At 46.7% G+C, this 23,315-nt stretch overlaps 1 protein-coding gene across 1 annotated transcript in view; it reads left to right on the top strand.

Annotated features, from left to right (window-relative positions):
- KSR2 (kinase suppressor of ras 2) overlaps positions 1-23,315 on the top strand; it is a 301,392-nt gene that overhangs the window by 70,018 nt on the left and 208,059 nt on the right. Inside the window, exons 2-3 of the mRNA XM_066370811.1 lie at positions 4,300-4,440; positions 7,691-7,841. Coding sequence (XP_066226908.1) covers positions 4,300-4,440; positions 7,691-7,841 — 292 coding nt within the window. The remainder of the gene's footprint in view (positions 1-4,299; positions 4,441-7,690; positions 7,842-23,315) is intronic.

Here is a 23,315-nt window from a genome sequence, read left to right on the forward strand (position 1 = left end):
GAGGGGTGGAGAGGCAGATGGGCGCCTCTCCTGTGTGCCCTGGCTGGGAATCGAACCCTGGACTTCCACATGCCAGGCCGACGCTCTACCACTGAGCCAACCGGCCAGGGCGTAATTGAGTGCATTCTTATATGTGCCTTGACCAGGGGGCTACAACAGAGAGAGTGACCCCTTGCTCAAGCCAGCAACCTTGGGCTTAATTTAGTGACCTTGGGCTTCAAGCCAGTGACCTTTGGACTCAAGCCAGTGACCATGGGTCATATGTCTATGATCCCATGCTCAAGCCAGTGACCCCATGCTCAAGCCAGAGACCTCGGGTTTTTGAACCTGAGTCTTCCGCATCCCAGTCCAACACTCTATCCACTGCGCCACTGCCTGGTCAGGCTATAAATATATTTTTAATTGGTTGATTTTAGAGAGAAAGATGAAGGAGAGAGAGAGAGAGAGGAGCATTCATTTGTTGTTCCACTTAGTTGTGCATTCATTGGTTGCTTCCTGTATGTGCTCGTAACAGGTATCAAACCCACAACCTTGGCTATGTCAATCTGCCTCTTACGGAATTTAGAGAATATTCTGTTCTGTGAATATGCTTTAATGCATTCATCTTTTTCTGTAAATATATTTTTTTAAAAATTGTTTTCAAGTTTTAGAAATTACAAACGTTGCTGCAGGAACCAGCCACCCTTTTACCCCATGGACACACACACACATTTGTGTTTTTCTGTAAGAAAGATTCCTAGACATGCGGTTGCAGAATCCAAGTGTGTGAATATTAAAATGTTAATGTCTTTGGTGGCATTCTCGATAGCTTCTCACATTCTTACCAACACTGGATAGCCCAGTGTTTAAAAAAAATGTTGCCAAATCCTGGCCGGACAGCTTGGTTGGTTAGAGCATCACCCTGATGCAGCAGAGGTTGCTGGTTTGATCCCCGGTCAGGGGACATACAGGAACAGATAATTTTTTTGTCTTTTTTTCTCTCTTTTTTCCCCTCTCTCTAAAACATCAATAAATAAATAAAAAAAAATAGTCTCCAAGCCTATTCAAACATTTTTTCCCATTTCTATTCAGGTAATTTATATAGGCATTATATTTTCTAATATTTTGCTGTAGAGAAGCAAACAGGAAAACAATCGACACCTGTAATCTTACTGTAAGAAATAACTACTGCTAACGTTTTCTTATCTATCTTCCCAGGGCTTTTTCTATGCATTTATACACACACAGCTTACAAAATGTTTATGTATTATTCATGCATTATTAATATTTTATATATTTTATATATTATTTTTAATGGCATGCCCATCAAATGAATACACTGTAATTTATTTATGTCATCCCGTATTATTGGAGTTGGGTTGTTTTCAATCCTTCATGGCTATTATCAGCTGGAGCCAAGCTTCATGAACATTCTGAGTTGTTTCTTTAGTATAACATCTTAGAGCAGCACTGTTCAGTAGATAGATAATGAGAGCAACAGATGTGAGCCAGATGTGTAATTCTGAATTTTCTAGTAGCCACAGAGGCAGATGAAATGGATTTTTATGTTATATTTTATTTCACCAAGTATATCCAAAAATATTATCCTTTAACCATGTAATCAGTATAATAATATTAATGAGAGATTAAAAAACTTTTTTTGGTTGTTTATTAATTGACTTTAGTGAGAGGAAGGGAGAAAGATAGAGAGACAGGAACATCAATCTGTTCCTGTATGTACTCTGACTGGGATGAAACGGCAACCTCTGTGCTTTGGAACGATGCTCTAACCAACTGAGCTATCTGGCCAGGGCGTCAATGAGATATTTCCCATGATTTTTTTTCTTTGAAATCCAGTGTGCGTTTTACACTTAGTGTTCATCTTGATCCAGGTGCTAACATTTCAAAGGTAAAGGGAGATGTAGTTCTCCCCAAAACAATGAAATTATGTTTAACAGAAAAACCTTTTACACAGTTTCCATTTTAAATTTAAGTGGAAATTGAATTAAATGTAAAATCGCACCTCTTAGCTGCACTAGCCACACCCATGTGCTCAGCTAGGCACATGGTGGACTACCATTTCAGACGTTTGACCCAGAGATGAAATCGATTTTTCATTCTTATCTGCTTCTCAGTGTGTGAAACCAAAGCTGAGTTGAGAGTGTGCCTAGATGTAGGATTTAAGAACACGTCAGGATCTGGAAAAGAGGTGACAGAACTCAGGAAAGGAGTAGCTATAAAAGAAAAATTTTATTCTTTTAAAATCTTTAAATGTTATTTATTTATTTATTTAGTGTGTGTGCATGTGTGTGTGAGGGAGAGAGAGAGAATCATCAGTTCATTGTTTCCCCTATCCATGCATTCATTGGTTGACTCTTGTATGTGCCCTGGCCGGGGATCAAACACACAACCTTGGTGCAGTGGGATCATGCTCTGACCAACTGAACTACCTGGCCAAGGCTGGAAATTTTTTTTTTTTTACCAGAGAGTGCCCCTATCACATGGAGCTTTCTCTTTTTTTTTAAATTTTTTTAAAATTTATTCATTTTAGAGAGGAGAGGTAGAGACAGAGACAGAGAGAGAGAGAGAGAGAGAGAGAGAGAGAGAGGAGAGACAGAGAGAGAGAAGGGGGAGGAACTGGAAGCATCAATTCCCATATGTGCCTTGACCAGGCAAGCCCAGGGTTTTGAACTGGTGACCTTAGCATTTCCAGGTTGACGCTTTATCCACTGCGCCACTACAGGTCAGGCCAAGGCTGGAAATTTTTATTCTGAAGATAAACAGGTGCAAAGTAAGAAAACTGTCTACAAATCAGATATACATGAACATCTCCACAGGGCAGGCAGTGGGGATGGGGTAAACAGGTGGTCCCTGGGGGTTAGGGCCCATGAAGGACACACCCAAGCAGGGCAGTGGCCAGTGGAGTTGGGAAATTTGCTAAATTCAGCAGATTGAGAAAATGGATACAGCGCAGGTTATCTTTGTCGCTGTCTGAGAAGAATGGAACAAGTGTGGGAAGGGAAAAAACAAACCCTGTGGTTCTGGGTTGGGATTAGAGTGATCAGGTATCAGTACCTATAAATGAAGATAAATATAGGTTTAAACCTATGTATCTACATATACATTGCACATACATACATATAAGGCCCAGGCTGTTTCCATAGGGAACTGGAAACAATGACATCCCATCATCAGTAAGCACACTGAGTACCAATATCTTGGCTTCTAAACACCATTTTCTGCTCAGAGGAGCCAGTGCCCCTTGGAGACATGACTGATTGCAGAGCTCGGGCAGGGAAAAAACAAGATGAGATTGAAAAATTTGTTGTGCTTTTAGAAAATAAAGAATCCTCCAAGAACGATGGAAACAGGTCAAAGTGCATTTCTTTTGTGTGGTTTTCTACACCTCGGTAAAGAAAATGCTTAAAACAAGCTGGAGAATAAAAGACAAGATGTGAGAATTCTATAGAGCTTAATTGAGAGCCCCATTTAGGAGTCTTAACTAGGTCAGACCCTATTCATTTGGAAATAAATTAGAGTAAAAGAAAATATGATATATATATTTGACATTTTCTATTCTAAGTGATAAATTGAGATTCCGCATGGAAAATGGTCCAGGTACCTGAGATTAATGTGATCGTTGTACCATTGTTGCAACAGACTATAGGCTTATCAAGAATGACAACTTTCATTTTATTAGTAAGGTGAGTAAAATTAATGTGAACGTGAACATCGCTTTTATGATTCGTTCCAGAGGGATTCAGTCCCAGGTGGGCTGTCCCGGGTGGCAGTGCTCGGCCTGTATGGCATTCCGCTGCCAACTCCAGTGGGGAGTGAGGGCTGTGCTCTGCGTGCTCGGGGAAGGTTCTCGGCGGCCCAGCCCAGCTCACTGTTCCCAGTGCAGCCTGGGTGGGGTGGGGTGGGGTGGGGTGAGGTATAGGCACCTGCACTAATGGACTGGGAGCCAACAAAGGAAGGTTCCCTCCAAAAAGTTGAAATAGTCTTCTCAGCAAAGTGGGGAGGGAGACCAAGGTTGAACATTGCTGCTCTCCCCTGTCATTCGGCACGGGGCGCAGTGTCTGTCGGATGAGTCCTGCTAGTGGACTTGTTGGGTCCAAGGACAAGAACATTGGAAATGTACACGGATGCAGTCCGGAGCTCCCTCCCACACACACACTGCAGTGGCACCCATGCGGGACCCCCCTCCTTTAGAATATGGATTTGGATGGGGTCTGGGCGGGAAAGGGACAGTGGGGAGACCCTTGCCCCTCTTCCCCGTGGCAGTGCCTCTGAGACGTGTCCTCATCTGTGTTGTTGCAGAGCAAGCTGGTGAAGTACTTCAGCCGGCAGCTGTCCTGCAAGAAGAAGGTGGCCCTGCAGGAACGCAACGCAGAGCTGGACGGCTTCCCCCAGCTCCGGCACTGGTTCCGGGTTGTCAACGTGCGCAAGGAAGTCCTGGAGGTGACCCGAGGCGGCCCCTGCCCTCTGCCCCCCCTCCCTGACCAGCAGCCAGTCCCTCAGGCAGCCAGGTTTTGGCTGTGCCTGGCACACAGTAGGCCCTCAATAAATACGTATTGGATGAAGGCATCAGAGATCCTCTCTGAAAGGATCATTAAGAGTGACCCATCCAGCTCTGGTGCTCGTGAACTCAGTCACGTTGGCCAAATCACTGTATCTGGTAGACCAGCAATGCCCAGCAGAGCTGTCTGCAGTGATGGGAATGTTTCATGTCCTGCTGTCCAATGTGGTAGCCACCAGCCACGTATGGCTCTTGGTGTGCAAGTGCGCTTCTGTGTTCTTTTATTACATTCCCAGGATGGCAGTTGGGTGTGAATATCCTTGATATGAAAGGTCCCAGATAAGTACAGATAATACATTTGATTTGCATGGCCTAGTGTGGTTTTCAGAATCTTTTGAGGCCATTTATTTATCAGATGGGACAAATTAGAGACAAATCTTCCAGACCAAGGGTTGAAAACTGGTGACCTCAAGCTGTATCTGGTGTACACACATTTTTTTGTTTGGCTAAAAGGGTGTTTAAATTTTTTTTTAAGCCCTGCTGGGTGGCTCAGTGGATAAAGCATCATTCCAGCATGCCACGGTCATGGTTCCGACCCCCACTCAGGGCACCTACGAGAGGCAGTTAATGAGTGCACAACTGAATGGAACAACTAAGTGGAATGGGGAGTTGATACTTCTCTCTCTCTCTTTCTCTCCCTCTCTCCCTGCGCCCCCTTTCTCCCTTTCTCTTGCTCTGTCTCTCAAATCAGTGGAAAAATTAAAAAAATCTTTTTAGTTAACATTTAAAAGTTGAAAGTTTGCACAAAATCCCAGATCTTTGGGCTTCTCTTGAAAAATTGGAATTGCTTACCACACGGAACTGAATTCATGTCTGGTGACGAACTGAATTCTGCTGCCCATTTGGGTTCCACAGGCTCCCAGGCTTCATAGCCTGGCTCATTTGTATTAACTTCACCTGCAGGTACCTAGCTCTGGTCCTTCCCTTAGTCAGCGAGAATCGGGAGCCGAGCCTCACCACCAGCCAGAGCATTCGGACAGGGCTGGGGTACCAGCTGTCTGTCTGCAGTTCACTTGTGCGTCCACCAGAGGCCCCCTTTCCTCTGTAAGAACTGGGAGTGTGGAGAAAGCTCCAAAGACAGACTGCCTCTATTGGAACTTACTTGCTGTGTGACCTTGGGCCAGTGGTCTACCTTTTCTGAATTTTAGTGTCCTAGTTATAGGCTAACGGTGATGATGAAAGTACTTACTTTATGTCACCTTTCTCTTAAAAAGAAAATCATGACAAGCATTTAAAACAATGCTACATCCATTTATTATTATTATTATTTTATGCAATAGAAGTGCATCTGCTCTTTTGGCCCAGGTTTGTTAAGCTTTGTCCGTCTTTGTTGTCATTTTTTCTGTGATTTGTGTGTGTATTACCCTAAACTTCAGTGTAAATGGAATATTTTGGGGGATACATTTTAAGATTAAAATGCACAAGTATATACTGCAGCAAGGAGAATTCTTTTATGTTGGGAACCATTCTTTTTGTGAATGGATTCATTTTGGACTTTCAGATCCTGGCCCGTCATCTTTTTTTTTAAAATAAATAATTTTATTTATTTATTTATTCATTTTAGACTGGGGGGGGGGGAGTGGGGGAGAAGCAGGAAGCATCAACTCCCATATGTGCCTTGACAGGGCAAGCCCAGGGTTTTGAACCAGCAACCTCAGTGTTCCAGGTCGATGCTTGATCCACTGCGCCACCACAGGTTAGGCAGCCCATCACTTTTTTTGAAGTGGGGCTTACCTGAAATGTGTCCCTATCTGAGAAAGCCTCTTCACCACTCAATAATTGTTCTCTCTCTGTCCCCTGTCCTACTATGTTGCGAAGGTACCAATTGGGCTTCGTGGCTTTTGCCCTGCATCTTTTTTCTTGTTTGGATAGAATTTTTTGCGCTATGCAGTTTTCCTCTTCCTGGTTACTAATTTAGTGTGTGTGCGCGCTCAGGGGCGGGGAAATGTCTGATTTTGTTGTAATACACAGATATGGCCACAAGAGGGCACAAGTATTCCATGTATTGCCTGAGAATCTCCATCCTTAGTTATCTGAAACTTGTATGTATGTATGTATGTATGTATGTATGTATTTATTTTACAGAGACAGAGAGTCAGAGAGAGGGATAGATAGGGACAGACAGACGAACGGAGAGAGTTGAGAAGCATCAATCATCAGTTTTTCATTGTGACACCTTAGTTGTTTATTGATTGCTTTCTCATATGTGCCTTGACTGGGGCCCTTCAGCAGACCGAGTAACCCCTTGCTCAAGCCAGCGACCTTGGGTCCAAGCTTGTAAGCTTTTGCTCAAACCAGATGAGCCCGCGCTCAAGCTGGCGACCTTGGGGTCTTGAACCTGGGTCCTCTGCATCCCAGTCCGATGCTCTATCCACTGCGCCACCACCTGGTCAGGCTGAAACTCTTATTTAAATAATAATTGTAACAAGGTAGAAACATTGTATACCATTAAGTGCTATAAAACTAAGGTTCTTTTTTTGGTAGATGCATAAATATAAAAGTTTGACAAATTTCAAGCTGTATCCATATTATGGTGTCCAGGGACATATCGTTTTGGGAAGAGGGGGATGGCTCCTGGCAGCCCTAAAGGGACACCTGCCCAAGACATTTAGCTGAGAGTGGAGGACAGCCATCAGGACACTTGGGCCGTCCATTTTGCTCTGCTCTGAGTTCATCCTGAATTGGGGACCAGTCACTGCAGTACTAGCTGAGCAGGAGGCATGGAGGGCCCTCCAAAGGTAAATAAATTGGAGCCTTGCTCATGAGGAATTTAGAAGCTACACGGGGAGACATACAATTAACTACCAGCATTTATGGAGCGCCATGTCCTCAACAAATGCGCTTCCCTACACAGTATGTGCATTTAAGATTCCCATTTTACAGACGAGTAGAGTGAGGCTCAAACAGGTTAAACGATTGGCTCGAGGTCATCTAGCTAATCAGTGACACAGCTGAGATCCAACCAAAACCTGTCTTGACCCCCAAATCAGAGACCCAACTATGAGGCCAAATAGCCATCTGCACAGCGTGGGCTGTTTGGGTTAGGTGCCACTAGAGGGCAGCATGGAGGCCCAGACGGCATTCCTCTGCTCTAGGCATGGACACATATTTATCATCCTTTTCTGTCCCTAGGAGATCACCCCGGGCCAGCTCAGTCTGGAGGACCTCTTGGAGATGACGGATGAGCAGGTGTGTGAGACCGTGGAGAAATACGGAGCCAACCAGGAGGAATGTGCCCGCCTCAATGCCTCCCTGTCCTGCCTCCGGAACGTGCACATGTCAGGTGAGCGGGCGCAGACGGGTCACCCCTCCAGGTTCCTGTGCCCGCAGCTGCAGGCCAGGACAAGGCGGAACCCACGCTGCTGAGCGCAGAGACGGGCCTGGGACTCAGAGGCCAGAAGTGGTCAGAGCAGCTTCTGGGAGCTTTGCCCCAGGAGAGACCTTATGAGGTCATAGAACATTTGCTTCCAGATAGTTAGGGTCCAGATATGGAAATACTAGGCGACTAGAATCATTTTACCCTAGACATTCTGAGATGCCTTTGTATTTTGGTTCAACATCTTTTTTTTAAAGTAAATAACCTACATTCATTATAAAATAAATCAGGAGACAGATAAACAAACATATCTACCCTAACCTCCGCCCTCTAAGGACTTAGTGTTGTCTCTCTTGAAACGGGGCTGGACCAACTACAGCCTGCTGGTCAAATCCAGCCTCTGCTCGCTTTTGTAAATAAAGTTTTATTGGAACACGGCCACACCCATTGTTCACAAATTGTCTAGGGCTGTTTTCACACTACACCGACAGAACTGAGTAATGTGCCAGAGACTGCATGACCCAGAAAGCCTAAAATATTTACTATCTGGCTTTTTACATGAAAAGTTTACTAACCCTTGTGGTAAAAGACCACGCAAGAAATAATGAGTGTTAGGTAAAATTAATACACGCATGCTCTGCATCAGGAGAGCTCTCAGTCTGACATAAAGAACTTCTTTTGGGTAGGGGGTGCGAATAGTATATCAGTAAAGAGGTCGGGGGAGGGACCTTGTCTTGTGCACATTATGGTGAGAGTTAATTACTCTTGGCCCAGTCACACAGCACTTGGGTGGAGGGGCTATGTCTAAGGGACTATACCAAATGGTCAGGGGAAGGAAGAAAGGGCTGGAAGGTGAGACATGCCCAGAGAGGCTTTAGTAACTTGCCTAGAGTCACACAGCTGGTACTAGGTTGAGCCTGTGCTAGAACTCACGTCAGTCTCACCTAAAACACGTTGCTTTAATTTGCAGTATCCTGCATGCCCGCTTTTCTTGTCGGTTCCCCACCAGACTGTGAGCTCTTTGTGGGTAGGGATTCCATCTCATTATCTTTGGAGTGATGTCTGGATAGTGGCCCTAGAGGCTCACACTCATTGGGAGGGGGGGCTGTGGTTCTCTTCCGGTGAGCCCGCTCCTCCACCATCCCCATGGGATTCTGCACGTGGAATGCCTCAGCCCAGATCTCCCTCGTGACCTCACTCCTCACTTGGAAGCCGCCTCCTTCCCCCCAGCCCCACGTCAGTCAGCCCTGTCCTCAGGAACAGAACTCGGTTTAGCCCCATCATCTGATCATTTTCTTGCTTTAGCACTTTTGTCTTCCCCTTCTCCGTTTGGGTCTGGTACTTTGTTGAGGAGAAACGGGGCGGACAGGCTTTGTAATCCGATACCAGGACACCCTGGGTGACTGGCTGGCGTTGTTTTTCAGGCTCTCCCTTCTAGAGACCTTCTGCTCTCATCGCCAAGGAGGGCAGAGGAATGGAGTGGCGGGCCTGTATTTTAGCTTTAAATCCAAGACTCCTTGCTTGAAAAAGTTAGGGTCAAAGAGCTGGTCGGCGACAAACACTTCCTCTGCTTTTCCCTCTCAGTATTGATTGCCTTGGGCGCCATCCAACTGGGGCCTCTTCTTGATGACTCTTGATGGCCACCAGGTGGCGCTGCCTGACCATCTTCCTTCAGCCGAGAAGCCAAACGATTGGCTCAAGTATCACGGGAAAAGAGCTATAGGGGGCGTGCAAACTGGAACCTCAGTCTAATCATCTCGAGTTTCAAATCAGGAAAAACTGAGTCCCAGGGAGGAGTCAAGGCTTGACCCAGCCGTGGTGGGGAACAAATATGAACTGTGTTCTGTGTTAAGGCGGAGCATCCTGGGCAGGCTGAGAACCTCCGGGGGTGGGGTGGGGGAGGCAGGGGGGCAGAGGGGGCACTTTTAGTCTCTTCTCCTGTCTGGCTGAGAGCGAGCGGCACAGCAGCGGAGCAAGCTCGTGGTTGGTGCCCCCTCCAGTCTGCTCAGATGGGGTCTTGCTGTCCCTACCCATCCTGCAGTGCTCATGTCGCTCGCGGAAGCTCTCTCCCTGTCACACTGACGACCCATTAAGAGAAGGGAATGAGCTCTGAAGAAGAAACCTTGCAAAGCAGGCTCCAACTAATAATGTGTGGTGTTGCCAAGAGGGCTCCGAAGAGGCAGTGGCTTCTTCATTCCCTTGGGAGACTTCTGGAAAGAGCGTGGGGTCAGGTTTGGGGTGACTGGCCGCGCCGGACTCCTCCTGCAGCCTGTTTACAGAGAGGCCATGAAGGGAAGCAGCAGGATTTGTTTCAACCGTAATCAGTGTCTTAGCCTTTGCCGTGTGCCCAGCACTGGGGCACACAGATAAAGAATGTGGGCCACCGTGGTCAGGGGGCGGGGCTCCTGAGTCATTGTCTGGCTGGGTCAGCTAGTGACACAGTTAGGAAGGCTTGTGAGTTCCGAGCCTGGCGTGTGAGTCCTGGCTGGACCACTGGGCTGTTAGGAACTTGATGCAACCTCTTTCCCACCAGTGTTCCAGCCTTTGAAACAGGCATAAGAATTCTTAACCATTTAGCGTTGTCATGAGGAATAAGGGAGATGATGCACGATTTCACCCCTCTCTGGGGCTGCCTCCCCCACGTGAGCAGGGCCTGACTTTGGTTCTTGCGGCTGGAGGGAATTGGAAGTCAGACCAACTCAAATAAACAGGCTGGGTCAAAGGTTTCTCTCCCTGCTGCCGGTTCTGCCTCCCACCTGCCTCCAGAGGGCTGAGTCCTTGGGAGCTGAATGGTCCTAAGGTCCCCGAGCCGGTGAAGCCCGCTCTGCTCTGTGATGGGTGTGGGCGGCTGAGGGCTTTGCCAGGACTTCGGTCAAGCCCCTGAATTTGACAGAGCTCATGCCCCATGGATGGGGGTGGGGTGGGCAGTGCAGTCCTTTTAGTATATTGTAGCAAAAAAAAAAAAAAATGGGGGTAACAATCAATCATGGTTTTCTTTTGATTCATCAAGGTTGAGAAAGTCCCCATAGTCTTTTATAAAATCACTGGACTATATTCATGCCTCCACGGTAAGCAAGGTTTTAAACTAAGGGGCTTCTAGGCAGGGGGTCTGTAGGCTTGCAGTGAAGTCCTTCCTCCCTGCAGCCTGTGGGCCCCGGGGGCCGTGCCTAAGAACAGTGATTGTTGTCTGTTAACGCCGTCGGATGTTGGGCTCACCAGCTCCCAGGCCCCCAGTTGGAGATTTCTTTGGGCGTCTCTAGGGATAGCCTGTTAGAGGGTGGCGCTTAGTTTCTCAGCCTCGGTACTGTGACATGTGGGGCCAGGTCATTCCTTTACAGGGGCCTGTCCCGTGCATTGTAGGGTGTTGAGCAGCATCCCCTGCCTCTGCCCACCAGGTGTCAGTAGTGTCCCTCCCTCAGCCCCTGTCATGTAATCAGAAATTCCTGCAGACAGCAAACGTCCCCGGTTGAAGAAGGCCTGCCTTGACTTATCTGAGGTGCCTCAGGCTCCGTTTAGCTGGCCGCCCCAAGGGTGCTGCCCGGCTGCTGCGGTTGGGAATGATGCCAGCGATGAGGACAGCTTCAGTGAGTCTGAGGCCAGAGGAGAGCCAGGAAATTTTGTGAAGACTGAGGCTCTGTTCAAGCCCAGAAAACCATCATCGAGTTGGGCTTGGGCTTCTCAGGCCCAGAGCATGATTTTCCCAGGGGCCCTTCGTCAGGTTTATGGGGACTGGAGGAAAGTGAGAGTGTGGCCGTGACACCCTCCCTCCGGCGCGCAGACACACCCACTCCCACCCCCACCCCCACTCCCACTCCCACTCCCGCCCCCGCCCCCGCCCCCACCCCACCCCCACCCGCACCCCCACCCCCACCCCCACTCCCACTCCCACCCCCACTCCCACTCCCACTCCCACATATAACCTCTCCCACTTTTCCCAGGGCAGGTGAACAGCTCCGATCACCCCTTTCCCTGTGGAAATGCTCCTTGAAAGGGGGTCATAGTGGACAGAGCTCGGGGCTGGAGGCCGGGGCGCCTGGGTTCTGTCCTGTCCTGTCCTATGGGAGCCGGATGAGTCACATGGCCTGACTCAGCCTGGTGTCCTGGTCTATAAAACGCCAGGGGACAGGAAGGAGGGTTCACGAACCCTTTCCCCATGATTCCATGTCTCAGAATTGACCTCCAGCACCAGCTGAGGGAGCCTGATGCAGCCGTTAGGTCCCCACCCTCACGGACAGGTGTGCAGTTCTCACCCGGCTTCCAGCTGTTTTCATTACTGCATTGATGTCCCCATCAACCCAATGACACCCTTCTTGTGGTCCTTTTGAGCATAAGGAATTAGTTTCCTCTTTGCAGTTGATGGTTCTGCAGACAGCCCGCTCCTGTGGGCTGGCTCCCTGTCGTTACCCGGCTGCGGCTCAGGCCGTGGGGTGAGCTCAGGCCTGTGACGGTGGGTCAGCTGGGCTTCTTGGCTTTCTTCTCAGGTGGGTTCTTTTATGTCTTGCCCACCAAATGCCAAATCTCCAATCTGCTCAGGGTGGGCTTCTTTTTTCCTTTCAAGTCATCAGAGCTCAAAAAACATTTTTTTTGGAGATGTCTTCTTGGTCCTTTTTTTTTTCGTTTGTTTGCAATATCTTTTTGGACCATTTTGTGTTGTCGAAGTTGCCTGCAGCCCTTTGGTGCTGAAGTCAGTCATATACATGTCTAGGAAAGGTGCACTTTAAAAAAAGTTTTTCATTTATGTTTTTGGAAGGAAGGTTATAGTCCGTCGGGAAAATGCCAGACCCTTGCCCAGAACAGAGCTGGAAATTCAAGGTGAGCAGGGACAATTTCAGCGTCAGTGCCGCCGGCCATCTGCTCTGCATTTTGTGTCGGCATTGCGGGTTTCATGATGGCTTATCCGGCTACAGACTGTCCCTGGATTCCACAGCCACTGGTTGCTTCCTACTCGGACCCGCCAGCTCCTCACCGACGTGGGTGGCGGGCCCAGTCCCTTGTGGCTGAAGAACAGCGCAGAACAGGGAGCCCTGGGTTTGGACCCAAGACTTGCCTTGAATCCCTAATCCCCTACGTCCTGGGTCACCAAAGAAGTCACACCATGTGAGCTTCAGTTTCTCTTTTTAAAAAAGAAAATCAGAATTCTTGTTCTCCTTACCTGCCGTGGCCTTGGTGGTGGTGGAACACCGAAGGTCCAAGAAAATGCTTTGTCACTGTCACATACCTGGTGTTGGGGGGGACTGTTATGATTATTATGACCTCTGGGTTTAAAGCACCAGCTTTTTTCTGGGGCCCTTAGCAAAGGAGAGGCAGAGTGCCTTTTATCTCTTTGGAAATAAATTTCCTGAAGCTCTGGTGTCCTACCCCAAAACATGTGCATGTAGACATGATAAAAACGTCCTGGAAAACACTCAAGTGTCTTTCATGGCACACTTGTTTTTAGAGAGAGAGAGAGAGAGAGACAGACAGACAGGAAGGGAGAGAGATGAGAAGCATTAACTCATAGTTGTGGCACCGTAAGTGTTCATTGATTGCTTCTCGTATGTGCCTTGACTGGGGGCTCCAGCTGAACCTGTGACCCCTGGCTCAAGCCAGCGACCTTGGGCTTAAGCTAGTGACCTTGGGCTTTAAGCCAGTGATCTTGGGCTTCAGGCCAGCAACCTTTGGGCTCAAGCCAGCGACCATGGGGTCATGTCTATGATCCCTCGCTCAAGCTGGCAACCCCGCGCTCAAGCTGGATGAGCTCATGCTCAAGTCGGTGACCTTTGGGTTTTGAACCTGGGTCTTCAGCATCCCAAGCCTACATTCTAGACACTGCGCCATCGCCTGGTCAGGCTGATGGCACACTTTTGAAGACAGAGCCAGATGAGCTGTCTGGAGAGGTCATGGGAGTCGGGAGACGACGCTACTTGAGTGTGTGGTTCACTTGTGCGTTCAGCTTGAAGCAGCATGTCTGCGCTGCCTGCTGCGTTCCCAGCTTTGGGTGCGATGTGCCAGGTTTGTGGCCCTCGCTGAGTCATGTCATCTCTGTGAGCCATCATTTCCTGGCCTGGAAGTTCACATCACTGTCCCTCCTTGGGTCCTGGGGGGCGGAAATGCGATAAAATATGTAAAGCGCAGGGCCAGGCGTGGAGCTGCCGTGGGTGCCTGGTGACGGCTACCTCGCCATTAGAATTATTGGAAAGTAATCACTGTTTCTATTCTTCACCTGTCGGATCTCCGTGAGTGTTTCTGGCTTTCCTTGCAGGCTTGTTTCACGTCTCTTTCAGTTTCTCTGTTTTCTCCACTGGGTGAGTTAAATGACTCACTGTATAGATGAAAACAGAAGTACAGGCACTGACGCCACAGGGCCCAGATCTCAGCGAGGCGGGGAAGACCCGTCCTGGGCTGTCCCTTCCCTGCCTCTGCCGGGACGGGCCAGGCTGGAGGTTTCTGCAGGGCTGATGTTCGCCTGAAACGTCAACATCTCATCCAAGGCAAGAAATGGCCGGGCGTTGGTGAACAGACACCATCGGCCCAGAGCTAAGACGGAAGAAGAGCGAGCTAACGTGTTACCCGGACGTTCTTTCCCAGTGCACTGATTGTGAAGGGGAAGGGAGGAGCAGAGGACACGAGTTCTGCCTGAACGGACATGATTTCACATGGCCGGGGCGTATTGATGATCCTGTTGGGGAGCTTTTTGCTCTGGGGGTAGTTACTGGGATTTTTTTTCATGCTCCGCCAGTTCCCCGGGAGTCGGGCACAGAATGATGTTGGACTTTGGGACATGTCACATCTCTTTTCTTTTACAGTCAAGACATCTGTTGATTTAATTAAATTTCCTTGGAGTTTGGTTTCTCCCTTGAAGCAAATGTTCTCTTCTGTTTTCTTTCTTTTCTAAGACATCAATTAGGGCAGAATTTATCAATAGAAATAACAGTATTAGTAATGATAACACTATTACTACTAATAATAGTGTTACTAATGATAATATTAATAAAAATGGTAAACAACAACAAACAGCACTATATCCTCTGTTCTCTTAAGTTTATGGCTAAAGTCACATCTGTCTCTTTAGAGTAATCTGTCATGAATGTGTAGTTTACTGAAATTTTGTTCTCATGTCTGCCTCAAGGGTCTGAGGCTGATTTCTGAGGGAGTTCTGAGAAAAATCTTTTTAATTATCCAGAAACTGTTCAGGCTTTCTTAGGCGATGGCATTCCCTCCCTCCTCCGTCCCTCTCTCCCTTCCTCCCTCCCTCCTTCCCTTTCTTCTTCTCTCCCTCTGTTCTAGACTGGCCAGCTGTCTTTTGGGGAAGATGGAGGATGAGTTGCTAAGAATGAGCCTGTCTCTTCTATGCTGCTTTGAGATATGTTAAATAATCTGATCCTGGGGTCAGCAAACCATGGCCCGTGGGAAGAATCTGTCTAGCTCCCTGCTTTTTAAAATAAAAGTGTATTAGAACACAGCTATGCCTACTCACTGGCGTAGCATTCAAGCCTGCTTTTGTGCTATGATGGCAGAGTTGGGTAGTTACAATAGAGGCCATCTGGCTTACAAGTTGAAATATTTACTGTCTTGTCCTTCACAGGAAAAGTTCGCCAGCCTCTGTTCTAGTCCTTGACTGTATTCCTCTATTGTTTTTTGCTTGTTCTGTTGTGTATGCTTATGAATAAGTAGGCTTATTCTTTTACTCATTCATTGAGCATTTAGGAAACCCTTTCTTGGTGCCAAGCCCTATGTTAGGGACAAGGGGTGTTTCTTGTCTATAAAGAATTCTTGCAATGCACTCAGGTACACAAGACTGTATCTGTTGCAGTGGTAACCTGAAGGAGAAAACTGGCAATGTTTTGGAGGCTGAGTGCAGGTGAATGCTATGGAAACCTTCATATAGGAGGAGACATTTGAGATAGGTATAAAAGTGGAAAGTTTCCAAAAGCCTTAGGTATCATGACCTTTTAGGTATGGGAATAACCTGTAGTGAGGCATGTAGTGGTGATAAATCATGACAAGTTCAGAGAGTTGCAAGTCAACCTGGAGGAGGGTTTAGGAGATGAAGGAAGGAGATGAAGTTAGCAGACAGTTGAGCTAACTCTGAGGACAGGCATGGTGACTTCTCTGTTTTCATTTAGTGATGATTAGCTCCAAGCCACAGCCTAGGGCAGAGGTTGGGAACCATTTTGGCTGAGGGAGCCATACAATATGTTTAACACTAAATACAAGTAAATGTGTGCATTTTATGTGAGGGCAACACTTTTAAAGTACAATAAGTCTATGAATTCTTTTTAATAACATTGTTATGCTGTTTCTAAACAATTATGAATAAAGTACTTCTTACCATTAATACGACTTCTGGTGCTGCATGGTTTTGCTGATGGCTTTTTTTTTTGTATATTTCTGAAGTTGGAAACGGGGAGGCAGTCAGAAAGACTCCTGCATGCACCTAACTAGATCCACCTGGCACACCCACTAGGGGGCGATGCTCTGCCCATCTGGGGCATCACTCTGTTGCAACCAGAACCATTCTAGCGCCTGAGGCAGAGGTCATAGAGCCATCCTCAGCGCCCGGGCCAGCTTTGCTCCAATGGAGCCTTGGCTGCGGGAGGGGAAGAGAGAGACAGAAAGGAAGGAGAGGGGGAGGGGTGGAGAAGCATATGGGTGCTTCTCCTGTGTGTCCTGGCTGGGAATCGAACCCGGGACTCCTGCACACCAGGCCGATGCTCTACCACTGAGCCTGTTGGCCAGGGCCTGCTGATGGCTTTGAAGTCTGGTTGATATGTGGTGAGATTAAGCTTCATGCAGATGTTGAGACTTCTATCCGTTAAGTGTGATCATAGGCTGGTCTTAATGTTCTTTAGATGTGAGAAAGACTGCTCACATGCATACACAGAGCCAGACATTGTCAGTACAGCAATACTCATATGCTGCAGTGTGTGGTATGTGATGGGAAGTGCGTTCCAAGTTTTGACAATCAGCTGGTCCGTGGGTTGAAGTTTTTTCATTTCTCCCTTGTATTTGCTTGCCAACTCTGCTTGCTGTCGTGCAAGTCTTTGCAAATCTTCATTCAGTGACTTGAACTTATTCACCCACATGTCTGAGGCCTTCAGGTCAGAAGCTTGTAGCTCAAAATCTCTGACGGAGACACCGGGGATGTAACTCAGGTCAGCGCTATCCACTGCATACTCGTGTGGATGGGTGATGAACTTAAAAAGACGAGTGCACTCACGAAATTCTCCAAAGCGCGCTTTGAATAACTACATGAGATTAGATGTGAAGCCTGCTAGCTGCTGAAGATCAAGATGTTGAGCAGGGTCACTTGCTGTGCATGCATCTTTAAACTCTCCCAGTTTTTCAAAGAGTAGTAAACAACCTGTTTCAATGACGGCAATGAAGAGTTCCAGCTTGTTTTCAAATGCAAACACTGCTTGTTGAAGGGATAAGACTGTATTTCCAATGCCTTGCATTTTCACATTGAACTGGTTCAGATGTTCAGTCATGTCCACGAGATAGTAAAACTTCAGGAGCCACTCAGTGTTAGCTAACTCAGGATGCTCAATGCTTTTCATTTCAAGAAAAGTCCGGATTTTGCTCAGACAAGCTGCGAAACAGCTGAGCACCTTCCCTCTTGACAACCAACACACATTGCTGTGCAGAAGCAGACCAGGATAATTATTCCCAACTTCATCCAGCAGTGTTTTAAAATGGCGATTATTTAAAGCTCGGGCAACAATAAAGTTGACCACCTGAATGACCAACGACATCACCTCACCAAGCTGCTCGCCACACATCTGAGCACAAGGCACCTCCTGATGTAGGATGCAGTGAAAACTTAGGATGGGTCTCTTTTCATGTTCATGAAGAAGTGCTATGAATCCTCTGTTTTTCTCCACCATGCACGGAGCACCATCAGTACACACTGAAATAAGTTTATCCATTGGTAGATTTTTTTTCTTTAGCGAACTCAGTGAAAGACTTGAATAAATCCTCCCCTCTTGTTGTCTCTTTCATAGACAAAACAGCAAGACTTTCCTCACGTAGTGTGTCACCAACAGCATACCTTTCAATCACGCTGAACTGGGATAAATGGCTTATGTCTGTTGACTCATCCAAAGCAAGAGAAAAGAATGGTGCTGCATTTATGTCCTTCACTTATGTTGCCTCAATTTGATTTGCCATCATGATGGAATGATCGTGAACAGTTCTTGCCAACAGAGGCATGTCTTTTATTTGTTTGATTATCTTGTCTTTATCCGAAAAGTCTTCAAAAAGTTCATTGGCAACATCAAGCATGAATGTTTTGGCATACTCCCCATCTGTGAATGGCTTTCTGTTTCTCTCAATTGCTAAAGCACCAGCAAAGCTAGCCGAATTCCAGTCACCTTGTTGGGTCCAAACATGGAGTTGCTGCTGACTAGCTTGCACTCTGCACAGTAGCTCTTGACATGCTTTCTTCCTGCTGTCCCCTGCTGGATATTTCGATGCAAATGTAGTATGGCATGTGTCGAAGTGCCACTTTATATTTGACCGTTTCATTGATGCAATTTATCATTGCATATTAGACACACTGACAAATCTGTTCTCTCCACAAAGGCGAATTCTTCTGTCTATTCCTGCTGAAAAGTACAATACTTATTTTTTTTCTTTTAGCCATCTCCTTTGTCAAAAGGGTTTCTGCAATTAGCTAGCTGACTACTTGATTAAAAGGAGGGAAGTTTACTTCCTGACCTCACAATGACCCGTGTACGTTACGCATTATCCAATAAAAATTTGGTGTTGTCCTGGAGGACAGCTGTGATTGGCTCCAGCCACCCGCAACCATGAACATGAGCGGTAGGAAATGAATGGATTGTAATACATGAGAATATTTTATATTTTTAACATTATTCTTTTTATTAAAGATTTGTCTGTGAGCCAGATGCAGCCATCAAAAGAGCCACATCTGGCTCGTGAGCCATAGGTTCCCGACCCCTGGCCTAGGGTTAGTGTGTGGTTGACTGGATTTACCAGACTGGAAGGTGCCCCAAGGTTACTCTGTCTGGGGGAAGCTTTGGAACTGGCTGATCTGGATCCAGATTGGCTTCCCATTTTTATACCCATCTCAAATGTCTCTAAGACCCTTCAGAACTACTTCATCCTTTTGGAATTTACTTTCTGCGTTCTGAAGACAATGGAAATGTTAGCACTAGAATTATCTAAGGCACAGTCCTGTTTTCATAGTGGAGTGCAGATGGCAGTTGGGAGATTGGCCAGGGGACTAAGGCCTGCAGTCTGGTGCATTTCATAGAGTGGGCACATCCCAGCAGGACAGCCATGTGGTCGGGATATTAGATGCCCTTTGAGGGCCTGAGGTCAGGGATGAGAGGTCCCAGAATTGGCAAGATTGGTACCAGTTGACCTTGGACACTAGGCTGCCCTTGTAACCCAGGACAGCGTGGCCACAGATTCTTTCTTTTTTTTCCTTTTTTTAAATTTGCTTTGATAAAGAGGTTTACAGATCTGTTCTTCCTAATCTGTGAAAAGGAGATAATTATCACAGTCACTTCTTAAGATTATTTTAAGAATATAATCAGTTATAATATATTTATATAAGACTAGTGCCCAGGGTGCAGTAAGCACTCAACAGAATGGCTTAGTCATTCAGTTATTCTGCAGGGCAGTGTTTTCTAAAGGATGTTGAGGGGTTTTCCTTAAAAAAAACAATCAAGCAGGTTTTTTTCCCTATAGAGCTTCTCAGTGTAGTTAATAGTTGTTATGCACTGATTTTACATATAACCTTATGATTCCACTTGAACTTGGCTGCAGTTTCTGCTTTCCCTGGGCGTGTGAGACAGTGTCTCATGATGTAGGCTTTGGGAAATGCTGTTGAATGGCCAAGTTGGTGTTGGAGTGACACTTACCGAGGACTTCTTCTGTGTCGGGCACCGTGCTAGGCTCTGGGGACACGAGAGTGAATAAAAAACACACAGTCCTGGCCTCATGGACTTCGGTGGTAGCTCCAGAGTTAACACAAAAGTCTTGAGCTCTACTCCTCACTGTTAGAATCAGTAAAATGGGAACAATATGAATCCCTGATGAATTTTATCTCCAACCAGGAGGTTGGAAAGAAAGCATGAGATACTGGCTTGGCCAGGTCTTGATGAAACTGAACAGTGGAAGGGTCATGCTTAGGTATAAGGTAGGAGCTAAGAACATAGAGCCTGGAATCAGTCAGCCAAGGCTGGAGAACCAGCTCTGCCACCTTGCAGCTGTGTGACCTTGTACAAGTTACTTAACCTGTCTGGTCTCTTATCTTCTACACAGGCAGGAGAGTACTACTACAACAGAGTTATTATGAGAATTTAATGAGTTATAAGGCATTGGCATATACAAGGTGCTAAGTATTAAATACATAAAAGAATAACTGACAACAATTATAATAATAACAGCTAACCTTGATCCACTGTTGTCTCTGTGCCAGGCCCTTGACATGGATTATCTCATCTACTCCTCACAATAACCTTACATGGTAATATTATTATTAATGTGCCCATTAAACGGATGAGAAAACCAAGGCGTATAGTCAAGCCACTGCCGAAGATACACAGCTAGTAAGTGTTAAGGCCGGTTGACGGACTTGAGTACCAGAGATCTTAACTGCTAATGGCCCCACTCCCTGTGTGGCTGGGGTTATGTTGGCAGGACGTGTCTACCAGGCAGAGGCCAGCTTACAGATCTGTGTGGAGAGAAGAGCGCAGGCGCTGCTGAGGGGGCCAACTGTTTCAGGTCTAGCATTCTCAGATCACAGAAGGAAACAGGGACGCCTTCTCCTTTTTCCCTTTGAAAAGGCAGCATTGGCCCTTTTTCCTCCTCTCTCTCCATGGCCTTTGCCATGGCTTTTTGAAGCCAGAAGTCAAAGTTAAGGCTCCTGAAAACAGGTCTACAAAACAGGTCTACTTTCCACAAAGGTTAAGTAAAAAGTGAGGGAAAATGGGAGCCAGAATACCCGAATCGGTCCTGTGTGCATGTGTGAGTGTTTTGAAAAGATCTTGCCAAATGCAAATACCTGCCTCTCCTAACGACAGGAGGTGCTTCGGTGGGTCACCCTTCAGACTTCACGTGTCTCTTGCTTGTCATCTGCTGAATATTTTGAGTGGGCACCTGACCTCCTTTCCTAAGAAGCAGTGCATTTTAAAAGTGTTTTTTTGTTTTTGTTTGTCTATTAGAGTGGGTTTTATTTCTCCTTGTCTTTTCAAATCTCCCCTTTTCCTTCTTCCTGGTGCCTGGTAGCCTGACCCTGCCTTGCTTATCTAAGACAGTGAAGCAGGAACAAGCTAATGGATGGTGCCATGGCTCCGGCCGAGGCTGCACAGCGGAGTTATTATGGCAGAGAGAGAGTTTAAGTCCTTTAGCACCTGGGAGGGTTGGGAATCTTCTACACAAGCTTTCTGGGCTTTGTCAGCTAGTGGCTAAGCACAGGCAGAGCGAGACTAGTTCAAAGGGGTAGTTTTCCTGAGCACAGGTTAGAAGGGAGTAGGGTTCATTTGTCCATCCATCCATCCATCCATCCATCCACCTATCCTTCCACCCATCTACTCATTCATCCACCCCTCCATCATCCATCATCTACCCACCCATTATTCATCATCCATCCATCCATCCATCCATCCAAACATCCATCCATCCAAACATCCATCCATCCATCCAAACATCCATCCATCCATCCATCCAAACATCCATCTAAACATCCATCCATCCAAACTTCCATCTAAAAATCCATCCATCCAATCATCCATCCATCCATCCAAACATACATCCATCTATCCATCCATCCACCCATCCATCCATCCATCCACCCATCCATCCATTCATCCACCCATCCATCCATTCATCCATCCATCCATCCAAACATCCATCCATCCATCCATCCATCCATCCATCCATCCATCCAAACATCCATCCAAACATCCATCCAAACATCCATCCATCCATCCATCCATCCATCCATCCATCCATCCATCCATCCATCCATCCAAACATCCATCCATCCATCCATCCATCCATTCATCCATCCATCCATCCAAACATCCATCCATCCATCCATCCATCCATCCATCCATCCATCCATCCATCCATCCAAACATTCATCCATCTATCCAAACATCCATTCATCCAAACAATTGTCCACCTGTCCGTCCACCCACCCATTCATCTATTTTATAGGCACCAAGTCCCTCCTATGCACCAGACACTCTGCTGAGTTCTGAAAATTTAAAAATGATAAACAAGGCCCCTGCCCTTGTTGACTGAACCATCTAATTAGGGGGACAGACCATGAAACAAAGAAATGGGATGATTTAGGTATTTAATAAACACTGTGAGGAAAGTAGTTAGAGAGCCACATTAGTTGGAATACTCAGTGAGGAAGTAACATTTGAACTGAGATCTGACGAATATGATGGGGAGAGGAAGTGACATAAAGAATTCTCTAGACAGAGGGAATGGTTGTATGAAGGAGAGCAGTAGTTCCTGCTTGAAGAACTTACCAGAATTCTGTGTGGCTGGGGCCACTACATCCATGCATCTGTTCATATATCCATGTAGCTATCCATCTGTGTACTCATCTGGCTTTTCTGGTGGTCTTGGCCAAAAACTTGAAAGTTCTTTTACTTTCAGGCAGGAGGCAGACAAGATGAACCATGCCTGGTACTCTGGCACTAGTGTTCTTTGAGAGGTCCTAAATTGCAGGTGGCACCTAGATGGGTTTTTTTTTGCATTTACTCATTTGCCAAGTTTTATTGCAAATTTGAGGCTGGTCAACAGCTGCTGAGCATCTGGATCTGGGGGGGGGGTGCCCTTCTTTGCCTTTGTTGTTGGGTGGTCTTGGGTCGATGTGTGTGACCTTGCTCTCTGCCCAAAGCCTTTCTGATTTTTCCTCCCCCCTCCCCCCACCGGCCCTGGGATCTGGAGTCTGAGCCTGGTTTTCAAATTGCACGATAACAATCTGATTTAGTGATTGATCTGATTAGACTTAAATGTATTTATTACATGCTTAAACATATTCCAGTGAGCTCGGAAAATGAACCACAGGACTGTCCTGGGCTGAATTTCCGGGACCCACTGGAGCAAGTTCAAGAAGAGCATAATCTACTTAGAGGGAAACAGAACCAGGCGCTAATCCAATCGGCATCTGCATCGGGCAGCACACCCCCTCCTCGTGCCCACAACCTCTGGGCCCCGTGCCTCCTCCGGGAGGTTAGAAGAGGTTGGAGGGGTCAGTCTTTGGGGGGTCAAGGTCATCTTCAATTCCACATGCCTCTGGATTCTCCCTTCCCACAGAACTGGTGTGTGTAGGGGGGGAAGACCTGATATACCCTTTATTCATTGTTTTAAAATAATATTTATCCTCTTTTTGATTCTAAAATCATTTTTATTTGTAAAATTCTGGAAAAAAAAACAAACCCAAATCACCCATCATCATGCCCACATTTA

The sequence above is a fragment of the Saccopteryx leptura genome, chromosome 2 (genome assembly GCF_036850995.1).
Source record: "Saccopteryx leptura isolate mSacLep1 chromosome 2, mSacLep1_pri_phased_curated, whole genome shotgun sequence".
Taxonomy (NCBI): domain Eukaryota; kingdom Metazoa; phylum Chordata; class Mammalia; order Chiroptera; family Emballonuridae; genus Saccopteryx; species Saccopteryx leptura.